The sequence below is a fragment of the Pleurodeles waltl genome, chromosome 8, assembly GCF_031143425.1.
Source record: "Pleurodeles waltl isolate 20211129_DDA chromosome 8, aPleWal1.hap1.20221129, whole genome shotgun sequence".
In the NCBI taxonomy this organism is placed as follows: Eukaryota; Metazoa; Chordata; class Amphibia; order Caudata; family Salamandridae; genus Pleurodeles; species Pleurodeles waltl.
In genome coordinates, this window is record NC_090447.1 from 1,529,843,291 (window position 1) to 1,529,866,964 (window position 23,674).

General features: G+C 48.5%; 1 protein-coding gene across 1 annotated transcript in view; it reads right to left on the reverse strand.

Annotated features, from left to right (window-relative positions):
* Window positions 1-23,674, reverse strand: part of RRP1B (ribosomal RNA processing 1B) — a 170,608-nt gene that overhangs the window by 126,524 nt on the left and 20,410 nt on the right. The window contains exons 4-6 of the mRNA XM_069202945.1: window positions 23,476-23,561; window positions 22,062-22,123; window positions 20,822-20,951 (exon numbers count right to left, since the gene is read on the reverse strand). Coding sequence (XP_069059046.1) covers window positions 20,822-20,951; window positions 22,062-22,123; window positions 23,476-23,561 — 278 coding nt within the window. The remainder of the gene's footprint in view (window positions 1-20,821; window positions 20,952-22,061; window positions 22,124-23,475; window positions 23,562-23,674) is intronic.

The following is a 23,674-nucleotide window of genomic DNA, read 5'->3' on the forward strand; positions in this document are numbered from 1 at the left end:
TCTACACATCTTCCAAGAACGAACTTTCTATTTATTCTTGAACATTATCAGGATCAGGATTCATGCTATTGGTGTACCCTGGCCACTTTTCTTTCAATATACAGTCAAACACACTGACAAACAGGCCAAAAAGTGGGGGTAACCAAGCTAGAAAGAGGCTACTTTCCTACAGGTACCCAGGGCATTGGTACACCAGGGGTCTCCCATGGGATGCAGCATGTATTATGCCACCCAAGGGAGCCCATGTGTAGGAAGTTGGCTCTGTATGTGCTATTTCAAAGTAAGGAATAGCATGCACAGAGTCCAAGGGTTCCCCTTAGAGGTAAAATAGTGGTAAAAAGAGATAATACTAATGCTCTATTTTGTGGTAGTGTGGTCGAGCAGTAGGCTTATCCAAGGAGTAGTGTTAAGCATTTGTTGTACATACACATAGACAATAAATGAGGTACACACACTCAGAGACAAATCCAGCCAATAGGTTTTGTTATAGAAAAATATCTTTTCTTAGTTTATTTTAAGAACCACAGGTTCAAATTTAACATGTAATATCTTGTTTGAAAGGTATTGCAGGTAAGCACATTAGGAACTTTGAATCATTTCAATTGCATGTATACTTTTCAAGTTATTCACAAATAGCTATTTCAAAAGTGGACACTTAGTGCAATTTTCACAGTTCCTGGGGGAGGTAAGTTTTTGTTAGTTTTACCAGGTAAGTAAGACACTTACAGGGTTCAGTTCTTGGTCCAAGGTAGCCCACCGTTGGGGGTTCAGAGCAACCCCAAAGTTACCACACCAGCAGCTCAGGGCCGGTCAGGTGCAGAGTTCAAAGTGGTGCCCAAAACGCATAGGCTTCAATGGAGAGAAGGGGGTGCCCCTGTTCCAGTCTGCCTGCAGGTAAGTACCCGCGTCTTCGGAGGGCAGACCAGGGGGGTTTTGTAGGGCACCGGGGGGGGACACAAGCCCACACAGAAATTTCACCCTCAGTGGCGCGGGGGCGGCCGGGTGCAGTGTTAGAACAAGCGTTGGGTTCGCAATGGAAGTCAATGAGAGATCAAGGGATCTCTTCAGCGCTGCAGGCAGGCAAGGGGGGGCTTCCTCGGGGAAACCTCCACTTGGGCAAGGGAGAGGGACTCCTGGGGGTCACTTCTGCAGTGAAAGTCTGGTCCTTCAGGTCCTGGGGGCTGCGGGTGCAGGGTCTTTTCCAGGCGTCGGTGTAGGAGGTTGGCTCTGTATGTGCTATTTCAAAGTAAGGAATAGCATGCACAGAGTCCAAGGGTTCCCCTTAGAGGTAAAATAGTGGTAAAAATAGATAATACTAATGCTCTATTTTGTGGTAGTGTGGTCGAGCAGTAGGCTTATCCAAGGAGTAGTGTTGAGCATTTGTTGTACATACACAGACAATAAATGAGGTACACACACTCAGAGACAAATCCAGCCAATAGGTTTTTGTATAGAAAAATATCTTTTCTTAGTTTATTTTAAGAACCACAGGTTCAAATTCTACATGTAATATCTCATTTGAAAGGTATTGCAGGTAAGTACTTTAGGAACTTCAAATCATCAAAATTGCATGTATACTTTTCAAGTTATTCACAAATAAATGTTTTAAAAGTGGACACTTAGTGCAATTTTCACAGTTCCTAGGGGAGGTAAGTATTTGTTAGGTTAACCAGGTAAGTAAGACACTTACAGGGCTTAGTTCTTGGTCCAAGGTAGCCCACCGTTGGGGGTTCAGAGCAACCCCAAAGTCACCACACCAGCAGCTCAGGGCCGGTCAGGTGCAGAGTTCAACGTAGTGCCCAAAACGCATAGGCTAGAATGGGGAGAAGGGGGTGCCCCGGTTCCGGTCTGCTTGCAGGTAAGTACCCGCGTCTTCGGAGGGCAGACCAGGGGGGTTTTGTAGGGCACCGGGGGGGACACAAGCCCACACAGAAATTTCACCCTCAGCGGCGCGGGGGCGGCCGGGTGCAGTGTAGAAACAAGCGTCGGGTTCGCAATGTTAGTCTATGAGAGATCTCGGGATCTCTTCAGCGCTGCAGGCAGGCAAGGGGGGGGTTCCTCGGGGAAACCTCCACTTGGGCAAGGGAGAGGGACTCCTGGGGGTCACTTCTCCAGTGAAAGTTCGGTCCTTCCGGTCCTGGGGGCTGCGGGTGCAGGGTCTCTCCCAGGTGTCGGGACTTAGGATTCAAAGAGTCGCGGTCAGGGGAAGCCTCGGGATTCCCTCTGCAGGCGGCGCTGTGGGGGCTCAGGGGGGACAGGTTTTTGTACTCACAGTCTTAGAGTAGTCCTGGGGTCCCTCCTGAGGTGTTGGATCTCCACCAGCAGAGTCGGGGTCGCCGGGTGCAGTGTTGCAAGTCTCACGCTTCTTGCGGGGAGCTTGCAGGGTTCTTTAAAGCTGCTGGAAACAAAGTTGCAGCTTTTCTTGGAGCAGGTCCGCTGTCCTCGGGAGTTTCTTGTCTTTTCGAAGCAGGGGCAGTCCTCAGAGGATGGCGAGGTCGCTGGTCCCTTTGGAAGGCGTCGCTGGAGCAGGGTCTTTGGAAGGCAGGAGACAGGCCGGTGAGTTTCTGGAGCCAAGACAGTTGTCGTCTTCTGGTCTTCCTCTGCAGGGGTTTCAGCTAGGCAGTCCTTCTTCTTGTAGTTGCAGGAATCTAATTTTTCTAGGGTTCAGGGTAGCCCTTAAATACTAAATTTAAGGGCGTGTTTAGGTCTGGGGGGTTAGTAGCCAATGGCTACTAGCCCGGAGGGTGGGTACACCCTCTTTGTGCCTCCTCCCAAGGGGAGGGGGTCACAATCCTAACCCTATTGGGGGAATCCTCCATCTGCAAGATGGAGGATTTCTAAAAGTTAGAGTCACTTCAGCTCAGGACACCTTAGGGGCTGTCCTGACTGGCCAGTGACTCCTCCTTGTTTTTCTCATTATTTTCTCCGGCCTTGCCGCCAAAAGTGGGGCCTGGCCGGAGGGGGCGGGCAACTCCACTAGCTGGAGTGTCCTGCTGGGTTGGCACAAAGGAGGTGAGCCTTTGAGGCTCACCGCCAGGTGTGACAATTCCTGCCTGGGGGAGGTGTTAGCATCTCCACCCAGTGCAGGCTTTGTTACTGGCCTCAGAGTGACAAAGGCACTCTCCCCATGGGGCCAGCAACATGTCTCGGTTTGTGGCAGGCTGCTAAAACTAGTCAGCCTACACAGATAGTCGGTTAAGTTTCAGGGGGCACCTCTAAGGTGCCCTCTGGGGTGTATTTTATAATAAAATGTACACTGGCATCAGTGTGCATTTATTGTGCTGAGAAGCTTGATACCAAACTTCCCAGTTTTCAGTGTAGCCATTATGGTGCTGTGGAGTTCGTGTTTGACAGACTCCCAGACCATATACTCTTATGGCTACCCTGCACTTACAATGTCTAAGGTTTTGTTTAGACACTGTAGGGGTACCAGGCTCATGCACTGGTACCCTCACCTATGGTATAGTGCACCCTGCCTTAGGGCTGTAAGGCCTGCTAGAGGGGTGGCTTACCTATACTGCATAGGCAGTGAGAGGCTGGCATGGCACCCTGAGGGGAGTGCCATGTCGACTTACTCGTTTTGTCCTCACTAGCACACACAAGCTGGCAAGCAGTGTGTCTGTGCTGAGTGAGAGGTCTCCAGGGTGGCATAAGACATGCTGCAGCCCTTAGAGACCTTCCTTGGCATCAGGGCCCTTGGTACTAGAAGTACCAGTTACAAGGGACTTATCTGGATGCCAGGGTCTGCCAATTGTGGATACAAAAGTACAGGTTAGGGAAAGAACACTGGTGCTGGGGCCTGGTTAGCAGGCCTCAGCACACTTTCAATTGTAAACATAGCATCAGCAAAGGCAAAAAGTCAGGGGGCAACCATGCCAAGGAGGCATTTCCTTACACAACCCCCCCCCAAACGAAAGAGGATGAGACTAACCTTTCCCAAGAGAGTCTTCATTTTCTAAGTGGAAGAACCTGGAAAGGCCATCTGCATTGGCATGGGCAGTCCCAGGTCTGTGTTCCACTATAAAGTCCATTCCCTGTAGGGAGATGGACCACCTCAACAGTTTAGGATTTTCACCTTTCATTTGCATCAGCCATTTGAGAGGTCTGTGGTCAGTTTGAACTAGGAAGTGAGTCCCAAAGAGGTATGGTCTCAGCTTCTTCAGGGACCAAACCACAGCAAAGGCCTCCCTCTCAATGGCACTCCAACGCTGCTCCCTGGGGAGTAACCTCCTGCTAATGAAAGCAACAGGCTGGTCAAGGCCATCATCATTTGTTTGGGACAAAACTGCCCCTATCCCATGTTCAGAGGCATCAGTCTGCAGAATGAACTGCTTAGAATAATCTGGAGCTTTTAGAACTGGTGCTGAGCACATTGCTTGTTTCAGGGTGTCAAAGGCCTGTTGGCATTCCACAGTCCAGTTCACTTTCTTGGGCATTTTCTTGGAGGTGAGTTCAGTGAGGGCTGTCACAATGGATCCATATCCCTTCACAAACCTCCTGTAATACCCAGTCAAGCCAAGGAATGCCCTGACTTGAGTCTGGGTTTTTGGAGCTACCCAGTCCAGAATAGTCTGGATCTTGGGTTGGAGTGGCTGAACTTGGCCTCCACCTACAAGGCGGCCCAAGTAAACCACAGTTCCCTGCCCTATCTGGCATTTGGATGCCTTGATAGAGAGGCCTGCAGATTGCAGAGCCTTCAAAACCTTCTTCAGGTGGACCAGGTGATCCTGCCAGGTGGAGCTAAAGACAGCAATATCATCAAGATAAGCTGTGCTAAAGGACTCCAAGCCAGCAAGGACTTGATTCACCAACCTTTGGAAGGTGGCAGGAGCATTCAGTAAACTGATAATGCCCATCAGGTGTGGAGAATGCGGTTTTCTCTTTTGCTCCAGGTGCCATTTTTATTTGCCAGTACCCTGCTGTCAAGTCAAAGGTACTTAAGAATTTGGCAGCACCTAATTTGTCTATGAGCTCATCAGCTCTTGGAATTGGATGAGCATCTGTCTTGGTGACAGAATTGAGCCCTCTGTAGTCCACACAAAACCTCATCTCTTTCTTTCCATCTTTGGTGTGAGGTTTGGGGACTAAGACCACTGGGCTAGCCCAGGGGCTGTCAGAGCGCTCAATTACTCCCAATTCCAGCATCTTGTGGACTTCCACCTTGATGCTTTCCTTCACATGGTCAGATTGTCTAAAGATTTTGTTCTTGACAGGCATGCTGTCTCCTGTGTCCACATCATGGGTACACAGGTGTGTCTGACCAGGGGTTAAGGAGAAGAGTTCAGGAAACTGTTGTAGGACTCTCCTACAATCAGCTTGCTGTTGGCCAGAGAGGGTGTCTGAGTAGATCACTCCATCTACTGAGCCATCTTTTGGGTCTGATGACAGAAGATCAGGGAGAGGTTCACTCTCTGCCTCCTGATCCTCATCTGTTACCATCAACAGATTTACATCAGCCCTGTCATGGAAGAGCTTAAGGCGGTTCACATGGATCACCCTCTTGGGGCTCCTGCTTGTGCCCAGGTCCACCAAGTAGGTGACCTGACTCTTCCTTTCTAGCACTGGGTAAGGGCCACTCCATTTGTCCTGGAGTGCCCTGGGAGCCACAGGCTCCAGAACCCAGACTTTCTGCCCTGGTTGGAACTCAACCAGTGCAGCCTTTTGGTCATACCAAAACTTCTGGAGTTGTTGGCTGGCCTCAAGGTTTTTGGTTGCCTTTTCCATGTACTCTGCCATTCTAGAGCGAAGGCCAAGTACATAGTCCACTATGTCCTGTTTAGGCTCATGGAGAGGTCTCTCCCAGCCTTCTTTAACAAGGGCAAGTGGTCCCCTTACAGGATGACCAAACAGAAGTTCAAAGGGTGAGAATCCTACTCCCTTCTGTGGCACCTCTCTGTAAGCGAAAAGCAGACATGGCAAGAGGACATCCCATCTCCTTGTGAGTTTTTCTGGGAGCCCCATGATCATGCCTTTTAATGTCTTGTTGAATCTCTCAACCAAGCCATTAGTTTGTGGATGGTATGGTGTAGTGAATTTATAAGTCACTCCACACTCCTTCCACATGTGCTTTAGGTATGCTGACATGAAGTTGGTACCTCTGTCAGACACCACCTCCTTAGGGAAACCCACTCTGGTAAAGATACCAATGAGGGCCTTGGCTACTGCAGGGGCAGTAGTCGACCTAAGGGGAATAGCTTCAGGATACCTGGTAGCATGATCCACTACTACCCGGATATACATATTTCCTGAGACTGTGGGAGGTTCCAGTGGACCAACTATGTCCACACCCACTCTTTCAAAGGGAACCCCCACCACTGGAAGTGGAATGAGGGGGGCCTTTGGATGCCCACCTGTCTTACCACTGGCTTGACAGGTGGGGCAGGAGAGGCAAAACTCCTTAACCATGTTGGACATATTGGGCCAGTAGAAGTGGTTGACTAACCTCTCCCACGTCTTGGTTTGTCCCAAATGTCCAGCAAGGGGAATGTCATGGGCCAATGTTAGGATGAACTTCCTGAACAGCTGAGGCACTACCACTCTCCTAGTGGCACCAGGTTTGGGGTCTCTGGCCTCAGTGTACAGGAGTCCATCTTCCCAATAGACCCTATGTGTTCCATTTTTCTTGCCTTTGGACTCTTCAGCAGCTTGCTGCCTAAGGCCTTCAAGAGAGGGACAGGTTTCTTGTCCCTTACACAGCTCCTCCCTTGAGGGTCCCCCTGGGCCTAAGAGCTCAACCTGATAAGGTTCAAGCTCCAAAGGCTCAGTTCCCTCAGAGGGCAGAATTTCTTCCTGAGAAGAGAGGTTCCCTTTCTTTTGCTGTGTTGCAGTTGGTTTCCCAACTGACTTTCCTGTTCTCTTGGTAGGCTGGGCCATTCTTCCAGACTCCAGCTCTACTTGTTCACCCTGTGCCTTGCACTGTGCTCTTGTTTTCACACACACCAGTTCAGGGATACCCAGCATTGCTGCATGGGTTTTTAGTTCTACCTCAGCCCATGCTGAGGACTCCAGGTCATTTCCAAGCAGACAGTCCACTGGGATATTTGAGGAGACCACCACCTGTTTCAGGCCATTGACCCCTCCCCATTCTAAAGTAACCATTGCCATGGGATGTACTTTTCTCTGATTGTCAGCGTTGGTGACTGTGTAAGTTTTTCCAGTCAGGTATTGGCCAGGGGAAACCAGTTTCTCTGTCACCATGGTGACACTGGCACCTGTATCCCTCAGGCCCTCTATTCTAGTCCCATTAATTAAGAGTTGCTGTCTGTATTTTTGCATGTTAGGCGGCCAGACAGCTAGTGTGGCTAAATCCACCCCACCCTCAGAAACTAGAGTAGCTTCAGTGTGGACCCTGATTTGCTCTGGGCACACTGTTGATCCCACTTGGAGACTAGCCATACCAGTGTTACCTGGATGGGAGTTTGGAGTGGAACCTTTCTTGGGACAGGCCTTGTCTCCAGTTTGGTGTCCATGCTGTTTACAGCTATGACACCAGGCCTTTTTGGGATCAAAGTTTTTACCCTTGTACCCATTGTTTTGTGAAGAGGCTCTGGGCCCACCCTCCTGTGCAGGTTTTTGGGGGCCTGTAGAAGACTCTTTACTATTTTTAGTTTTGGTTGTCTCATCACCCTTCCCCTGGGGAGTCTTTGTGACCCCTTTCTTTTGGTCACCCCCTGTTGAAGTCTTGGACACCCTTGTCTTGACCCAATGGTCCGCCTTCTTTCCCAATTCTTGGGGAGAAATTGGTCCTAGGTCTACCAGATGCTGATGCAGTTTATCATTGAAACAATTACTTAACAGGTGTTCTTTCACAAATAAATTGTACAGCCCATCATAATTACTTACACCACTGCCTTGAATCCAACCATCTAGTGTTTTCACTGAGTAGTCAACAAAGTCGACCCAGGTCTGGCTCGAGGATTTTTGAGCCCCCCTGAACCTAATCCTGTACTCCTCAGTGGAGAATCCAAAGCCCTCAATCAGGGTACCCTTCATGAGGTCATAAGATTCTGCATCTTTTCCAGAGAGTGTGAGGAGTCTATCCCTACACTTTCCAGTGAACATTTCCCAAAGGAGAGCACCCCAGTGAGATCTGTTCACTTTTCTGGTTACACAAGCCCTCTCAAAAGCTGTGAACCACTTGGTGATGTCATCACCATCTTCAAATTTTGTCACAATCCCTTTGGGGATTTTTAACATGTCAGGAGAATCTCTGACCCTATTTATATTGCTGCCACCATTGATGGGTCCTAGGCCCATCTCTTGTCTTTCCCTTTCTATGGCTAGGAGCTGTCTCTCTAAAGCCAATCTTTTGGCCATCCTGGCTAACAGGAGGTCATCTTCACTGAGAGCATCCTCAGTGATTTCAGAAATGTGGGACCCTCCTGTGAGGGACTCACTATTTCTGACTAACACAGTTGGAGACAGGACTTGAGGGGTCCTGTTCTCCCTATTTAGGACTGGAGGAGGGACATTGGCCTCCAAGTCACTAATTTCTTCCTCTGTGAGGTCATCATCAGAGGGGTTGGCTTTTTCAAACTCTGCCAACAGCTCCTGGAGCTGAATTTTGGTAGGTCTGGAGCCAATGGTTATTTTTTTGATATTACAGAGAGACCTTAGCTCCCTCATCTTAAGATGGAGGTAAGGTGTGGTGTCGAGTTCCACCACATTCATCTCTGTATCAGACATTATTTTGCTAAAAGTTGGAAGACTTTTTAGAGAATCTAAAACTGTTTCTAGAATCTAATTTCAAACCTTTAACAAACTTTTAAACTCTAAAAGACAATGCTAAACAGGGACTTAACACACAAGGCCCTAGCAGTGCTTTTAAGAATTTAGAAAAATTTCAAATTGCAAAAATGAATTTCTAATGACAATTTTGGAATTTGTCGTGTGATCAGGTATTGGCTGAGTAGTCCAGCAAATGCAAAGTCTTGTATCCCACCGCTGCCACCAATGTAGGAGGTTGGCTCTGTATGTGCTATTTCAAAGTAAGGAATAGCATGCACAGAGTCCAAGGGTTCCCCTTAGAGGTAAAATAGTGGTAAAAAGAGATAATACTAATGCTCTATTTTGTGGTAGTGTGGTCGAGCAGTAGGCTTATCCAAGGAGTAGTGTTAAGCATTTGTTGTACATACACATAGACAATAAATGAGGTACACACACTCAGAGACAAATCCAGCCAATAGGTTTTGTATAGAAAAATATCTTTTCTTAGTTTATTTTAAGAACCACAGGTTCAAATTTAACATGTAATATCTTGTTTGAAAGGTATTGCAGGTAAGTACATTAGGAACTTTGAATCATTTCAATTGCATGTATACTTTTCAAGTTATTCACAAATAGCTATTTTAAAAGTGGACACAGTGCAATTTTCACAGTTCCTGGGGGAGGTAAGTTTTTGTTAGTTTTACCAGGTAAGTAAGACACTTACAGGGTTCAGTTCTTGGTCCAAGGTAGCCCACCGTTGGGGGTTCAGAGCAACCCCAAAGTTACCACACCAGCAGCTCAGGGCCGGTCAGGTGCAGAGTTCAAAGTGGTGCCCAAAACGCATAGGCTTCAATGGAGAGAAGGGGGTGCCCCGGTTCCAGTCTGCCAGCAGGTAAGTACCCGCGTCTTCGGAGGGCAGACCAGGGGGGGTTTTGTAGGGCACCGGGGGGGGACACAAGTCCACACAGAAATTTCACCCTCAGCAGCTCGGGGGCGGCCGGGTGCAGTGTAGGAACAGGCGTCGGGTTCGCAGTGTTAGTCTATGAGAGATCTCGGGATCTCTTCAGCGCTGCAGGCAGGCAAGGGGGGGATTCCTCGGGGAAACCTCCACTTGGGCAAGGGAGAGGGACTCCTGGGGGTCACTTCTCCAGTGAAAGTCCGGTCCTTCAGGTCCTGGGGGCTGCGGGTGCAGGGTCTCTCCCAGGCGTCGGGACTTTAGGTTCAAAGAGTCGCGGTCAGGGGAAGCCTCGGGATTCCCTCTGCAGGCGGCGCTGTGGGGGCTCAGGGGGGACAGGTTTTGGTACTCACAGTATCAGAGTAGTCCTGGGGTCCCTCCTGAGGTGTTGGATCGCCACCAGCCGAGTCGGGGTCGCCGGGTGCAGTGTTGCAAGTCTCACGCTTCTTGCGGGGAGCTTGCAGGGTTCTTTAAAGTTGCTGGAAACAAAGTTGCAGCTTTTCTTGGAGCAGGTCCGCTGTCCTCGGGAGTTTCTTGTCTTTTCGAAGCAGGGGCAGTCCTCAGAGGATGTCGAGGTCGCTGGTCCCTTTGGAAGGCGTCGCTGGAGCAGGATCTTTGGAAGGCAGGAGACAGGCCGGTGAGTTTCTGGAGCCAAGGCAGTTGTCGTCTTCTGGTCTTCCTCTGCAGGGGTTTTCAGCTAGGCAGTCCTTCTTCTTGTAGTTGCAGGAATCTAATTTTCTAGGGTTCAGGGTAGCCCTTAAATACTAAATTTAAGGGCGTGTTTAGGTCTGGGGGGTTAGTAGCCAATGGCTACTAGCCCTGAGGGTGGGTACACCCTCTTTGTGCCTCCTCCCAAGGGAAGGGGGTCACAATCCTAACCCTATTGGGGGAATCCTCCATCTGCAAGATGGAGGATTTCTAAAAGTCAGAGTCACCTCAGCTCAGGACACCTTAGGGGCTGTCCTGACTGGCCAGTGACTCCTCCTTGTTTTTCTCATTATTTTCTCCGGCCTTGCCGCCAAAAGTGGGGCCTGGCCGGAGGGGGCGGGCAACTCCACTAGCTGGAGTGTCCTGCTGGGTTGGCACAATGGAGGTGAGCCTTTGAGGCTCACCGCCAGGTGTGACAATTCCTGCCTGGGAGAGGTGTTAGCATCTCCACCCAGTGCAGGCTTTGTTACTGGCCTCAGAGTGACAAAGGCACTCTCCCCATGGGGCCAGCAACATGTCTCGGTTTGTGGCAGGCTGCTAAAACTAGTCAGCCTACACAGATAGTCGGTTAAGTTTCAGGGGGCACCTCTAAGGTGCCCTCTGTGGTGTATTTTACAATAAAATGCACACTGGCATCAGTGTGCATTTATTGTGCTGAGAAGTTTGATACCAAACTTCCCAGTTTTCAGTGTAGCCATTATGGTGCTGTGGAGTTCGTGTTTGACAAACTCCCAGACCATATACTCTTATGGCTACCCTGCACTTACAATGTCTAAGGTTTTGTTTAGACACTGTAGGGGTACCATGCTCATGCACTGGTACCCTCACCTATGGTATAGTGCACCCTGCCTTAGGGCTGTAAGGCCTGCTAGAGGGGTGTCTTACCTATACTGCATAGGCAGTGAGAGGCTGGCATGGCACCCTGAGGGGAGTGCCATGTCGACTTACTCGGTTTGTCCTCACTAGCACACACAAGCTGGCAAGCAGTGTGTCTGTGCTGAGTGAGAGGTCTCCAGGGTGGCATAAGACATGCTGCAGCCCTTAGAGACCTTCCTTGGCATCAGGGCCCTTGGTACTAGAAGTACCAGTTACAAGGGACTTATCTGGATGCCAGGGTCTGCCAATTGTGGATACAAAAGTACAGGTTAGGGAAAGAACACTGGTGCTGGGGCCTGGTTAGCAGGCCTCAGCACACTTTCAATTGTAAACATAGCATCAGCAAAGGCAAAAAGTCAGGGGGGCAACCATGCCAAGGAGGCATTTCCTTACACAACCCCCCCCCAAACGAAAGAGGATGAGACTAACCTTTCCCAAGAGAGTCTTCATTTTCTAAGTGGAAGAACCTGGAAAGGCCATCTGCATTGGCATGGGCAGTCCCAGGTCTGTGTTCCACTATAAAGTCCATTCCCTGTAGGGAGATGGACCACCTCAACAGTTTAGGATTTTCACCTTTCATTTGCATCAGCCATTTGAGAGGTCTGTGGTCAGTTTGAACTAGGAAGTGAGTCCCAAAGAGGTATGGTCTCAGCTTCTTCAGGGACCAAACCACAGCAAAGGCCTCCCTCTCAATGGCACTCCAACGCTGCTCCCTGGGGAGTAACCTCCTGCTAATGAAAGCAACAGGCTGGTCAAGGCCATCATCATTTGTTTGGGACAAAACTGCCCCTATCCCATGTTCAGAGGCATCAGTCTGCACAATGAACTGCTTAGAATAATCTGGAGCTTTTAGAACTGGTGCTGAGCACATTGCCTGTTTCAGGGTGTCAAAGGCCTGTTGGCAGTCCACAGTCCAGTTTACTTTCTTGGGCATTTTCTTGGAGGTGAGTTCAGTGAGGGCTGTCACAATGGATCCATATCCCTTCACAAACCTCCTGTAATACCCAGTCAAGCCAAGGAATGCCCTGACTTGAGTCTGGGTTTTTGGAGCTACCCAGTCCAGAATAGTCTGGATCTTGGGTTGGAGTGGCTGAACTTGGCCTCCACCTACAAGGTGGCCCAAGTAAACCACAGTTCCCTGCCCTATCTGGCATTTGGATGCCTTGATAGAGAGGCCTGCAGATTGCAGAGCCTTCAAAACCTTCCTCAGGTGGACCAGGTGATCCTGCCAGGTGGAGCTAAAGACAGCAATATCATCAAGATAAGCTGTGCTAAAGGACTCCAAGCCAGCAAGGACTTGATTCACCAACCTTTGGAAGGTGGCAGGGGCATTCTTTAAACCAAAGGGCATAACAGTAAACTGATAATGCCCATCAGGTGTGGAGAATGCTGTTTTCTCTTTTGCTCCAGGTGCCATTTTTATTTGCCAGTACCCTGCTGTCAAGTCAAAGGTACTTAGGAATTTGGCAGCACCTAATTTGTCTATGAGCTCATCAGCTCTTGGAATTGGATGAGCATCTGTCTTGGTGACAGAATTGAGCCCTCTGTAGTCCACACAAAACCTCATCTCTTTCTTTCCATCTTTGGTGTGAGGTTTGGGGACCAAGACCACTGGGCTAGCCCAGGGGCTGTCAGAGCGCTCAATCACTCCCAATTCCAGCATCTTGTGGACTTCCACCTTGATGCTTTCCTTAACATGGTCAGACTGTCTAAAGATTTTGTTCTTGACAGGCATGCTGTCTCCTGTGTCCACATCATGGGTACACAGGTGTGTCTGACCAGGGGTTAAGGAGAAGAGTTCAGGAAACTGTTGTAGGACTCTCCTACAATCAGCTTGCTGTTGGCCAGAGAGGGTGTCTGAGTAGATCACTCCATCTACTGTGCCATCTTTTGGGTCTGATGACAGAAGATCAGGGAGAGGTTCACTCTCTGCCTCCTGATCCTCATCTGTTACCATCAACAGATTCACATCAGCCCTGTCATGGAAGAGCTTAAGGCGGTTCACATGGATCACCCTCTTGGGGCTCCTGCTTGTGCCCAGGTCCACCAGGTAGGTGACCTGACTCTTCCTTTCTAGTACTGGGTAAGGGCCACTCCATTTGTCCTGGAGTGCCCTGGGAGCCACAGGCTCCAGAACCCAGACTTTCTGCCCTGGTTGGAACTCAACCAGTGCAGCCTTTTGGTCATACCAAAACTTCTGGAGCTGTTGGCTGGCCTCAAGGTTTTTGGTTGCCTTTTCCATGTACTCTGCCATTCTAGAGCGAAGGCCAAGTACATAGTCCACTATGTCCTGTTTAGGCTCATGGAGAGGTCTCTCCCAGCCTTCTTTAACAAGGGCAAGTGGTCCCCTTACAGGATGACCAAACAGAAGTTCAAAGGGTGAGAATCCTACTCCCTTCTGTGGCACCTCTCTGTAAGCGAAAAGCAGACATGGCAAGAGGACATCCCATCTCCTTTTGAGTTTTTCTGGGAGCCCCATGATCATGCCTTTTAATGTCTTGTTGAATCTCTCAACCAAGCCATTAGTTTGTGGATGGTATGGGGTAGTGAATTTATAAGTCACTCCACACTCATTCCACATGTGCTTTAGGTATGCTGACATGAAGTTGGTACCTCTGTCAGACACCACCTCCTTAGGGAAACCCACTCTGGTAAAGATACCAATGAGGGCCTTGGCTACTGCAGGGGCAGTAGTCGACCTAAGGGGAATAGCTTCAGGATACCTGGTAGCATGATCCACTACTACCAGGATATACATATTTCCTGAGGCTGTGGGAGGTTCTAGTGGACCAACTATGTCCACACCCACTCTTTCAAAGGGAACCCCCACCACTGGAAGTGGAATGAGGGGGGCCTTTGGATGTCCACCTGTCTTACCACTGGCTTGACAGGTGGGGCAGGAGAGGCAAAACTCCTTAACCATGTTGGACATATTGGGCCAGTAGAAGTGGTTGACTAACCTCTCCCACGTCTTGGTTTGTCCCAAATGTCCAGCAAGGGGAATGTCATGGGCCAATGTTAGGATGAACTTCCTGAACAGCTGAGGCACTACCACTCTCCTAGTGGCACCAGGTTTGGGGTCTCTGGCCTCAGTGTACAGGAGTCCATCTTCCCAATAGACCCTATGCGTTCCATTTTTCTTGCCTTTGGACTCTTCAGCAGCTTGCTGCCTAAGGCCTTCAAGAGAGGGACAGGTTTCTTGTCCCTTACACAGCTCCTCCCTTGAGGGTCCCCCTGGGCCTAAGAGCTCAACCTGATAAGGTTCAAGCTCCAAAGGCTCAGTTCCCTCAGAGGGCAGAACTTCTTCCTGAGAAGAGAGGTTCCCTTTCTTTTGCTGTGTTGCAGTTGGTTTCCCAGCTGACTTTCCTGTTCTCTTGGTAGGCTGGGCCATTCTTCCAGACTCCAGCTCTACTTGTTCACCCTGTGCCTTGCATTGTGCTCTTGTTTTCACACACACCAGTTCAGGGATACCCAGCATTGCTGCATGGGTTTTTAGTTCTACCTCAGCCCATGCTGAGGACTCCAGGTCATTTCCAAGCAGACAGTCCACTGGGATATTTGAGGAGACCACCACCTGTTTCAGGCCATTGACCCCTCCCCATTCTAAAGTAACCATTGCCATGGGATGTACTTTTCTCTGATTGTCAGCGTTGGTGACTGTGTAAGTTTTTCCAGTCAGGTATTGGCCAGGGGAAACCAGTTTCTCTGTCACCATGGTGACACTGGCACCTGTATCCCTCAGGCCCTCTATTCTAGTCCCATTAATTAAGAGTTGCTGTCTGTATTTTTGCATGTTAGGCGGCCAGACAGCTAGTGTGGCTAAATCCACCCCACCCTCAGAAACTAGAGTAGCTTCAGTGTGGACCCTGATTTGCTCTGGGCACACTGTTGATCCCACTTGGAGACTAGCCATACCAGTGTTACCTGGATGGGAGTTTGGAGTGGAACCTTTCTTGGGACAGGCCTGGTCTCCAGTTTGGTGTCCATGCTGTTTACAGCTATGACACCAGGCCTTTTTGGGATCAAAGTTTTTACCCTTGTACCCATTGTTTTGTGAAGAGGCTCTGGGCCCACCCTCCTGTGCAGGTTTTTGGGGGCCTGTAGAAGACTCTTTACTATTTTTAGTTTTGGTTGTCTCATCACCCTTCCCCTGGGGAGTCTTTGTGACCCCTTTCTTTTGGTCACCCCCTGTTGAAGTCTTGGACACCCTTGTCTTGACCCAATGGTCCGCCTTCTTTCCCAATTCTTGGGGAGAAATTGGTCCTAGGTCTACCAGATGCTGATGCAGTTTATCATTGAAACAATTACTTAACAGGTGTTCTTTCACAAATAAATTGTACAGCCCATCATAATTACTTACACCACTGCCTTGAATCCAACCATCTAGTGTTTTCACTGAGTAGTCAACAAAGTCAACCCAGGTCTGGCTCGAGGATTTTTGAGCCCCCCTGAACCTAATCCTGTACTCCTCAGTGGAGAATCCAAAGCCCTCAATCAGGGTACCCTTCATGAGGTCATAAGATTCTGCATCTTGTCCAGAGAGTGTGAGGAGTCTATCCCTACACTTTCCTGTGAACATTTCCCAAAGGAGAGCACCCCAGTGAGATCTGTTCACTTTTCTGGTTACACAAGCCCTCTCAAAAGCTGTGAACCATTTGGTGATGTCATCACCATCTTCATATTTTGTCACAATCCCTTTGGGGATTTTTAACATGTCAGGAGAATCTCTGACCCTATTTATATTGCTGCCACCATTGATGGGTCCTAGGCCCATCTCTTGTCTTTCCCTTTCTATGGCTAGGATCTGTCTTTCCAAAGCCAATCTTTTGGCCATCCTGGCTAACTGGATGTCCTCTTCACTGGGGCTATCCTCAGTGATTTCAGAGGTGTTGGTCTCTCCTGTGAGGGAACCAGCATCTCTGACTATTATTTTTGGAGTCAGGGTTTGAGGGACCCTGTTCTCCCTAGATAGGATTGGTAGGGGGGAATTGTCCTCCAAGTCACTATCCTCTTCCTCTGAGTTGCCACCCTAAGAGGGGTTGGCCTTTTCAAACTCTGCCAAAAGCTCCTGGAGCTGTATTTTGGTAGGTTTGGGGCCCATTGTTATTTTCTTTATTTTACAGAGTGACCTTAGCTCCCTCATCTTAAGATGGAGGTAAGGTGTGGTGTCGAGTTCCACCACAGTCACATCTGTGCTAGACATTTTGTTTCTAAAAGTTGGAATACTTTTTAAGGATCTATAACTGGTTCTAGAATCTAATTCAAACTTTTACAAACTTTTAAACTCTAAAAGAAATGCTAAACAGGATCTAACACAAGGCCCTAGCAGGTCTTTTAAGAATTTAGAAAACTTTTCAAATTGCAAAAATCAATTTCTAATGACAATTTTGGAATTTGTCGTGTGATCAGGTATTGGCTGAGTAGTCCAGCAAATGCAAAGTCTTGTACCCCACCGCTGATCCACCAATGTAGGAAGTTGGCTCTGTATGTGCTATTTCAAAGTAAGGAATAGCATGTACAGAGTCCAAGGGTTCCCCTTAGAGGTAAAATAGTGGTAAAAAGAGATAATACTAATGCTCTATTTTGTGGTAGTGTGGTCGAGCAGTAGGCTTATCCAAGGAGTAGTGTTAAGCATTTGTTGTACATACACATAGACAATAAATGAGGTACACACACTCAGAGACAAATCCAGCCAATAGGTTTTTATATAGAAAAATATCTTTTCTTAGTTTATTTTAGGAACCACAGGTTCAAATTCTACATGTAATATCTCATTCGAAAGGTATTGCAGGTAAGTACTTTAGGAACTTCAAATCATCAAAATTGCATGTATACTTTTCAAGTTATTCGCAAATAGCTGTTTTAAAAGTGGACACTTAGTGCAATTTTCACAGTTCCTAGGGGAGGTAAGTATTTGTTAGGTTAACCAGGTAAGTAAGACACTTACAGGGCTTAGTTCTTGGTCCAAGGTAGCCCACCGTTGGGGGTTCAGAGCAACCCCAAGTTCACCACACCAGCAGCTCAGGGCCGGTCAGGTGCAGAGTTCAAAGTGGTGCCCAAAACACATAGGCTAGAATGGAGAGAAGGGGGTGCCCCGGTTCCGGTCTGCTTGCAGGTAAGTACCCGCGTTTTCGGAGGGCAGACCAGGGGGGTTTTGTAGGGCACCGGGGGGGACACAAGTCCACACAGAAATTTCACCCTCAGCAGCGCGGGGGCGGCCGGGTGCAGTGTAGGAACAGGCGTCGGGTTCGCAATGTTAGTCTATGAGAGATCTCGGGATCTCTTCAGCGCTGCAGGCAGGCAAGGGGGGGATTCCTCGGGGAAACCTCCACTTGGGCAAGGGAGAGGGACTCCTGGGGGTCACTTCTCCAGTGAAAGTCCGGTCCTTCAGGTCCTGGGGGCTGCGGGTGCAGGGTCTCTCCCAGGCGTCGGGACTTTAGGTTCAAAGAGTCGCGGTCAGGGGAAGCCTCGGGATTCCCTCTGCAGGCGGCGCTGTGGGGGCTCAGGGGGGACAGGTTTTTGTACTCACAGTCTTAGAGTAGTCCTGGGGTCCCTCCTGAGGTGTCGGTTCTCCACCAGCCGAGTCGGGGTCGCCGGGTGCAGTGTTGCAAGTCTCACGCTTCTTGCGGGGAGCTTGCAGGGTTCTTTAAAGCTGCTGGAAACAAAGTTGCAGCTTTTCTTGGAGCAGGTCCGCTGTCCTCGGGAGTTTCTTGTCTTTTCGAAGCAGGGGCAGTCCTCAGAGGATGTCGAGGTCGCTGGTCCCTTTGGAAGGCGTCGCTGGAGCAGGATCTTTGGAAGGCAGGAGACAGGCCGGTGAGTTTCTGGAGCCAAGGCAGTTGTCGTCTTCTGGTCTTCCGCTGCAGGGGTTTTCAGCTAGGCAGTCCTTCTTCTTGTAGTTGCAGGAATCTAATTTTCTAGGGTTCAGGGTAGCCCTTAAATACTAAATTTAAGGGCGTGTTTAGGTCTGGGGGGTTAGTAGCCAATGGCTACTAGCCCTGAGGGTGGGTACACCCTCGTTGTGCCTCCTCCCAAGGGGAGGGGGTCACAATCCTAACCCTATTGGGGGAATCCTCCATCTGCAAGATGGAGGATTTCTAAAAGTCAGAGTCACCTCAGCTCAGGACACCTTAGGGGCTGTCCTGACTGGCCAGTGACTCCTCCTTGTTTTCCTCATTATTTTCTCCGGCCTTGCCGCCAAAAGTGGGGCCTGGCCGGAGGGGGCGGGCAACTCCACTAGCTGGAGTGTCCTGCTGGGTTGGCACAAAGGAGGTGAGCCTTTGAGGCTCACCGCCAGGTGTGATAATTCCTGCCTGGGGGAGGTGTTAGCATCTCCACCCAGTGCAGGCTTTGTTACTGGCCTCAGAGTGACAAAGGCACTCTCCCCATGGGGCCAGCAACATGTCTCGGTTTGTGGCAGGCTGCTAAAACTAGTCAGCCTACACAGATAGTCGGTTAAGTTTCAGGGGGCACCTCTAAGGTGCCCTCTGGGGTGTATTTTACAATAAAATGTACACTGGCATCAGTGTGCATTTATTGTGCTGAGAAGTTTGATACCAAACTTCCCAGTTTTCAGTGTAGCCATTATGGTGCTGTGGAGTTCGTGCTTGACAAACTCCCAGACCATATACTCTTATGGCTACCCTGCACTTACAATGTCTAAGGTTTTGTTTAGACACTGTAGGGGTACCATGCTCATGCACTGGTACCCTCACCTATGGTATAGTGCACCCTGCCTTAGGGCTGTAAGGCCTGCTAGAGGGGTGGCTTACCTATACTGCATAGGCAGTGAGAGGCTGGCATGGCACCCTGAGGGGAGTGCCATGTCGACTTACTCGTTTTGTCCTCACTAGCACACACAAGCTGGCAAGCAGTGTGTCTGTGCTGAGTGAGAGGTCTCCAGGGTGGCATAAGACATGCTGCAGCCCTTAGAGACCTTCCTTGGCATCAGGGCCCTTGGTACTAGAAGTACCAGTTACAAGGGACTTATCTGGATGCCAGGGTCTGCCAATTGTGGATACAAAAGTACAGGTTAGGGAAAGAACACTGGTGCTGGGGCCTGGTTAGCAGGCCTCAGCACACTTTCAATTGTAAACATAGCATCAGCAAAGGCAAAAAGTCAGGGGGCAACCATGCCAAGGAGGCATTTCCTTACAGGTGGGCATTGCCTCCTGCCCCACCTGGACACTCCTGTGTGGACTGGACACTGTCCCCTTCTTTTGCAGGTCCTCTTTGCCTGGAATCCAGCTTTGGGTTAAACCGGCCTGGTCCTGCTTCTGCATTTCTCCAACCACTTCCACTCATCCCCAGCCCTTGTCTAACTACTCCGTACACTCTGGTGGGAGACACACCTTTGCACTCCATGTATCAGTATATGGTTTAACAACCCTTTACGGCCCTTGCTAATTTATGCTTTTCCTGGGTACTCACCAGTATGAGTTTTGTGTGTTTATATCTCCAGAGAAAGGTATACCAAAGGTTGTCTAGTTTGGTGTTCCTATAATAAAGTACCTTATTTCTGCAGCGCTGTGTCGTTCCTTTACTGTGTGAGGAGTTAGTGTGCGACTGCTGTGGTATTGCAAGTACTTCACATGCCTTCTAGACAGGTCTTGGCTGCTCACCACCCACACAACGGGCCAGCTTCCTACAGTCCCACCTTATCTACCCTGGTAAGAGTGTAGGAATATACTTTGAGTGCGACCTAGCCTTCACCATTCAACCGGACTGAAAAAGTTCTGGAAGGTTGTACCTTTGCTGCCAGGCTGTGCCTGAAAATCTCTTATACAGTCTCTCTTTACCAAACCCTGGCTATGAACACTTCCCCTACCTGTGTCTCCCTGAAAGTCTTCCTGCCACTTGAAAGTTGTTAAAAATGCTGATGATCAAATCATTTTAAACCTGCCCCCTTGTTAGTCTGTTTATTTCTGGTTCAAAGAGCTGCTTTTGGGTTTGCATCTTAAAGCAACCTGTGTTTAACGCACTTTGCTTAACACTGAGCATTCCATAATTCTAGACAAACTTATCTCAGATTTTGAGTTGCTGCACTCTGCCCTTCTACAGTTGTTCTTTCGGCTGACCATATATGCATACCTATGATCAAGGGAAGTAGGATGGCAGGTCTATCTTGTTCTTTCCTTTCTGCTAAATGATGGAATTGCTTACTCCCTGCATCAGTCGGATCACTTCAACTTTTCCGGGAAAGAATGTGCCTGTCATCCGACAATCCTGTATGTCAATAGTGAGCATATCCCTTAGCGACAAGATGCTCCTCCTTGGGTATCAGAGAGAACTTGATTTATTTGTCAACAATAGTAATAACAATATGAACCCTATAGAAAAAATGAGCCTGGAAGCAAATATACTTTGAGGGAGCTCAGAGGAAGAAATAAGACAACATACAAGGGAAGTGGCTGGCAGCACTTCTAATGGTCATTAGTGCACAATCTGGTTCAAGGGGGTGATGGGGTCTGTGTGTGCGCACTAAAGTAGATCAGTTTCACAAGGAGATGTAGAAACAGGAGGCTTTGTGAACAACAGATCATGACTATAGAAATAAGGCACAAGAAGTGCTTCACTCACCTCCTCGGAACCCACTTTTGCAAGCTCTTCAAGGTAGACATCAAGGAGGTGGTACCGTACCCCGTTGGGCGACTGGCTCTCACTGTGCAGTAGCTCCTTTGTCAGCAGGCCGAGGAACGGTTCAACTAGGCTGGAAAAACGTAAGAAGAGATTTTTAAAAGGGCACTGAACACCTCTTTATCTTCAGAGTGGTGGGAGCCTTACCAATCACCACCAGACATTGCATAATGGGTGGTTCATATCACCCACCAACAGCAAAACCTGCTGTTGGGTGGAATGGTCAACCGGTTTATTGAGGTCATGCACACGCTAAAAACAAAATCAGCCACCCATGGGTGGGCCTGAACAAACCAGGCAGGGTCGACTAACTGCATCTAAAGGAACATTAAACAAGTGGGTCTGCCGGGCTGCCATGCAAGGGTCGATGAGACGTGGTTGCAGATACTTTGAATCTTAAAAAAACACGTACTGTGGCCAAACTTATAACTGAACCGTTGAGTAGATCTTTGATGAGACAGAAAAAAAAGGCCACATATTTCATGATGCCTAAACTTTGAATGACAGAAAACATCAGCCGACAAATAAGACATTCTTCGAGGTTTTACAAAAGGGCAGGTCTAGTCCTTTCCATCACATTCTTGCTGAAGGCCCCTTCAGACTTCACTAACTTTATAGGCTGGATTGAGAAAGGTCTTGGAATCAACCATTCAGGGCCCTTTTAAAGGGAACCTTAAGGACTGGGCAGAACTTAACATTTAAAAAAGATTTTTCAACACTGTCTTATTTAGGGGCAGGTCTTTTAGCCAGCCATTTTACAGCAGGTACTAGTAATAAAAGGAGCAAAGCAGAAATATGTCTTTTTTTTTTTTTTTTTTTTTTTTTTTTTTTTAAACAGAGGGAAGTTAAACTCTCCTCTAAATATACTTTTTTATGTATGAATTATACTATTTATATGGGGGACAAACCTTGCTGCGAGCAGCACAGCCCAACGCACTGAGTCAGCAGGGGACTGGAAAGGGAGACTATTCAAGATCTCGCCCATAATGCCTGCAGCCAGAGCAGATTCCTGACTGCCCCAAGGAAAGAGGATGCTTTTATGTTCCTTCTAAAGTGTAGAGGCTCTATTTGGGTAAAAGCCTCACTGCCAAGCGATTTTCGGCCAAGAAGGAAAAACAACTAATGCAAAGGTTTCCAATTCAGATCCTTCCTAGTAGTACAGAGTTAGACAGCAGTAACTGACCTGTCCTCCCACTTGTTCTTTTTCAGCACTTGGAAGGCTTCCCGCAGTAAGAGACGGCATAGCTAGAGAAAAATAAAAACAACATGTTAACCTTGAGGTGGAGAAGTCGATTTATTAAAAGACAGAAGGGCAACCAGACCTACTTGCAACCCATTAAGACCCTCCAGCGAGACAGGTGATCACAAAGGCAGAAAGTGGACCCCAGAGATGCACCATTACCACTCATCAGAATGTCTTCATTTGTGCTTTCTGTTTATCTAAATGAAAAGTGGTGGCAGGGGCTTCCAGGTAAGAGCCGATAGACTACTTACCCTTGGGGTCACAACGCCCCCAGTATGACCAAGTGCTGAGGGAAATGGGCATAACCCTATTCCAGAGTTCCTAGTTCTACCATCACCAAGATGGCAGACTTTTGAAAGTTGTGACCACATCAGGCATCTCACCTTAGGGGTGGGTCTGACCTAAGAGGTGGGTACACCTCTCTTGACTACTAATTTCCCCACCTGTCCAGGTGCCTAATGGGGTGGGGTGGGTTGTGAGCTTCCTGGTGGTGGCAGGCTTGTTACAACTAGTCAGGCAGCATACAGGTTAATGGTAGGTTTTTCAGGGGACATCTCTAAAATATCTCTGGGTGCATGAATTAATAAATCCATCACTGGCACCAGTGAGGATTTATTAATACAAGATGTTTGATAACAAACATCTGTTTTCATTGATGCCATCATGTAGCTGGGAAACTCGTACTGACTAGTGTCCACTATTTCTCAGAATCGACAAAGATATAGCAGGGGCACGTCTGCTCTTGCAGATATGTCCTCACATGTAATAGAATGCATCCTGCCATCGGTCTGTAAAGTCTGATGTAGGGGTGACTTACATATATTGCACGCAGTGTTAGGGGACATGGCACACAGGCTGTATGCCATGTCATGGTTTTACTTTTAGACGCACCAAGAGACACAGCCTGCAACGGTAGTCTGTATGCGCTAGGTGAGGGGTCCCGGATGGTGGCACAATACATGCTGGAGCCCTTGGGGACCATCTTTGGTATCCATGCCCTAGGTACTATAGGTACCATGTACTATGGACTTATAGTAGTGCCAAAGGTCTAGCCAACTGGGGAACAATTGCAGTTTTAGGGAAAGATCTGGCACTGGGGACCTGGACAAGAGGAACCCAGTGCACCTTCAATCAAAATTCCATCAGTTACCATGCAAAAAGTGGGAGTGATCATGTCAAGAAGGGGTACATTCCTAAATATAGCTCTGCTACAACCTAGACAGGTTGGAAGGTGACCCAGAATATATACAAGCAACCCAGAGCTGCACAGAGCTGCAGCAGTCTATTTTTTCCTGGACACACTGAGTTTTCCAAATCGGTGGTTCATGCATGTAGAAACAGAAATTCTTAATACCATATAAAACTTATCCAGCCGCAGTCTGTCTATTCCGTTCCACTCCCGGTTCATTGTCTGCCAGAACGTCTTCAGAAAGAGGAGTTCTTCAAGACAGAAATAAGAGAAGCATTAAGTAGGTCAACTGTTTGACCCCTAGTTTGAAAGCATAGAAGCTTGAAACTAATAGTTAAAAAAAAAAATGGGAAAGTATGTTATA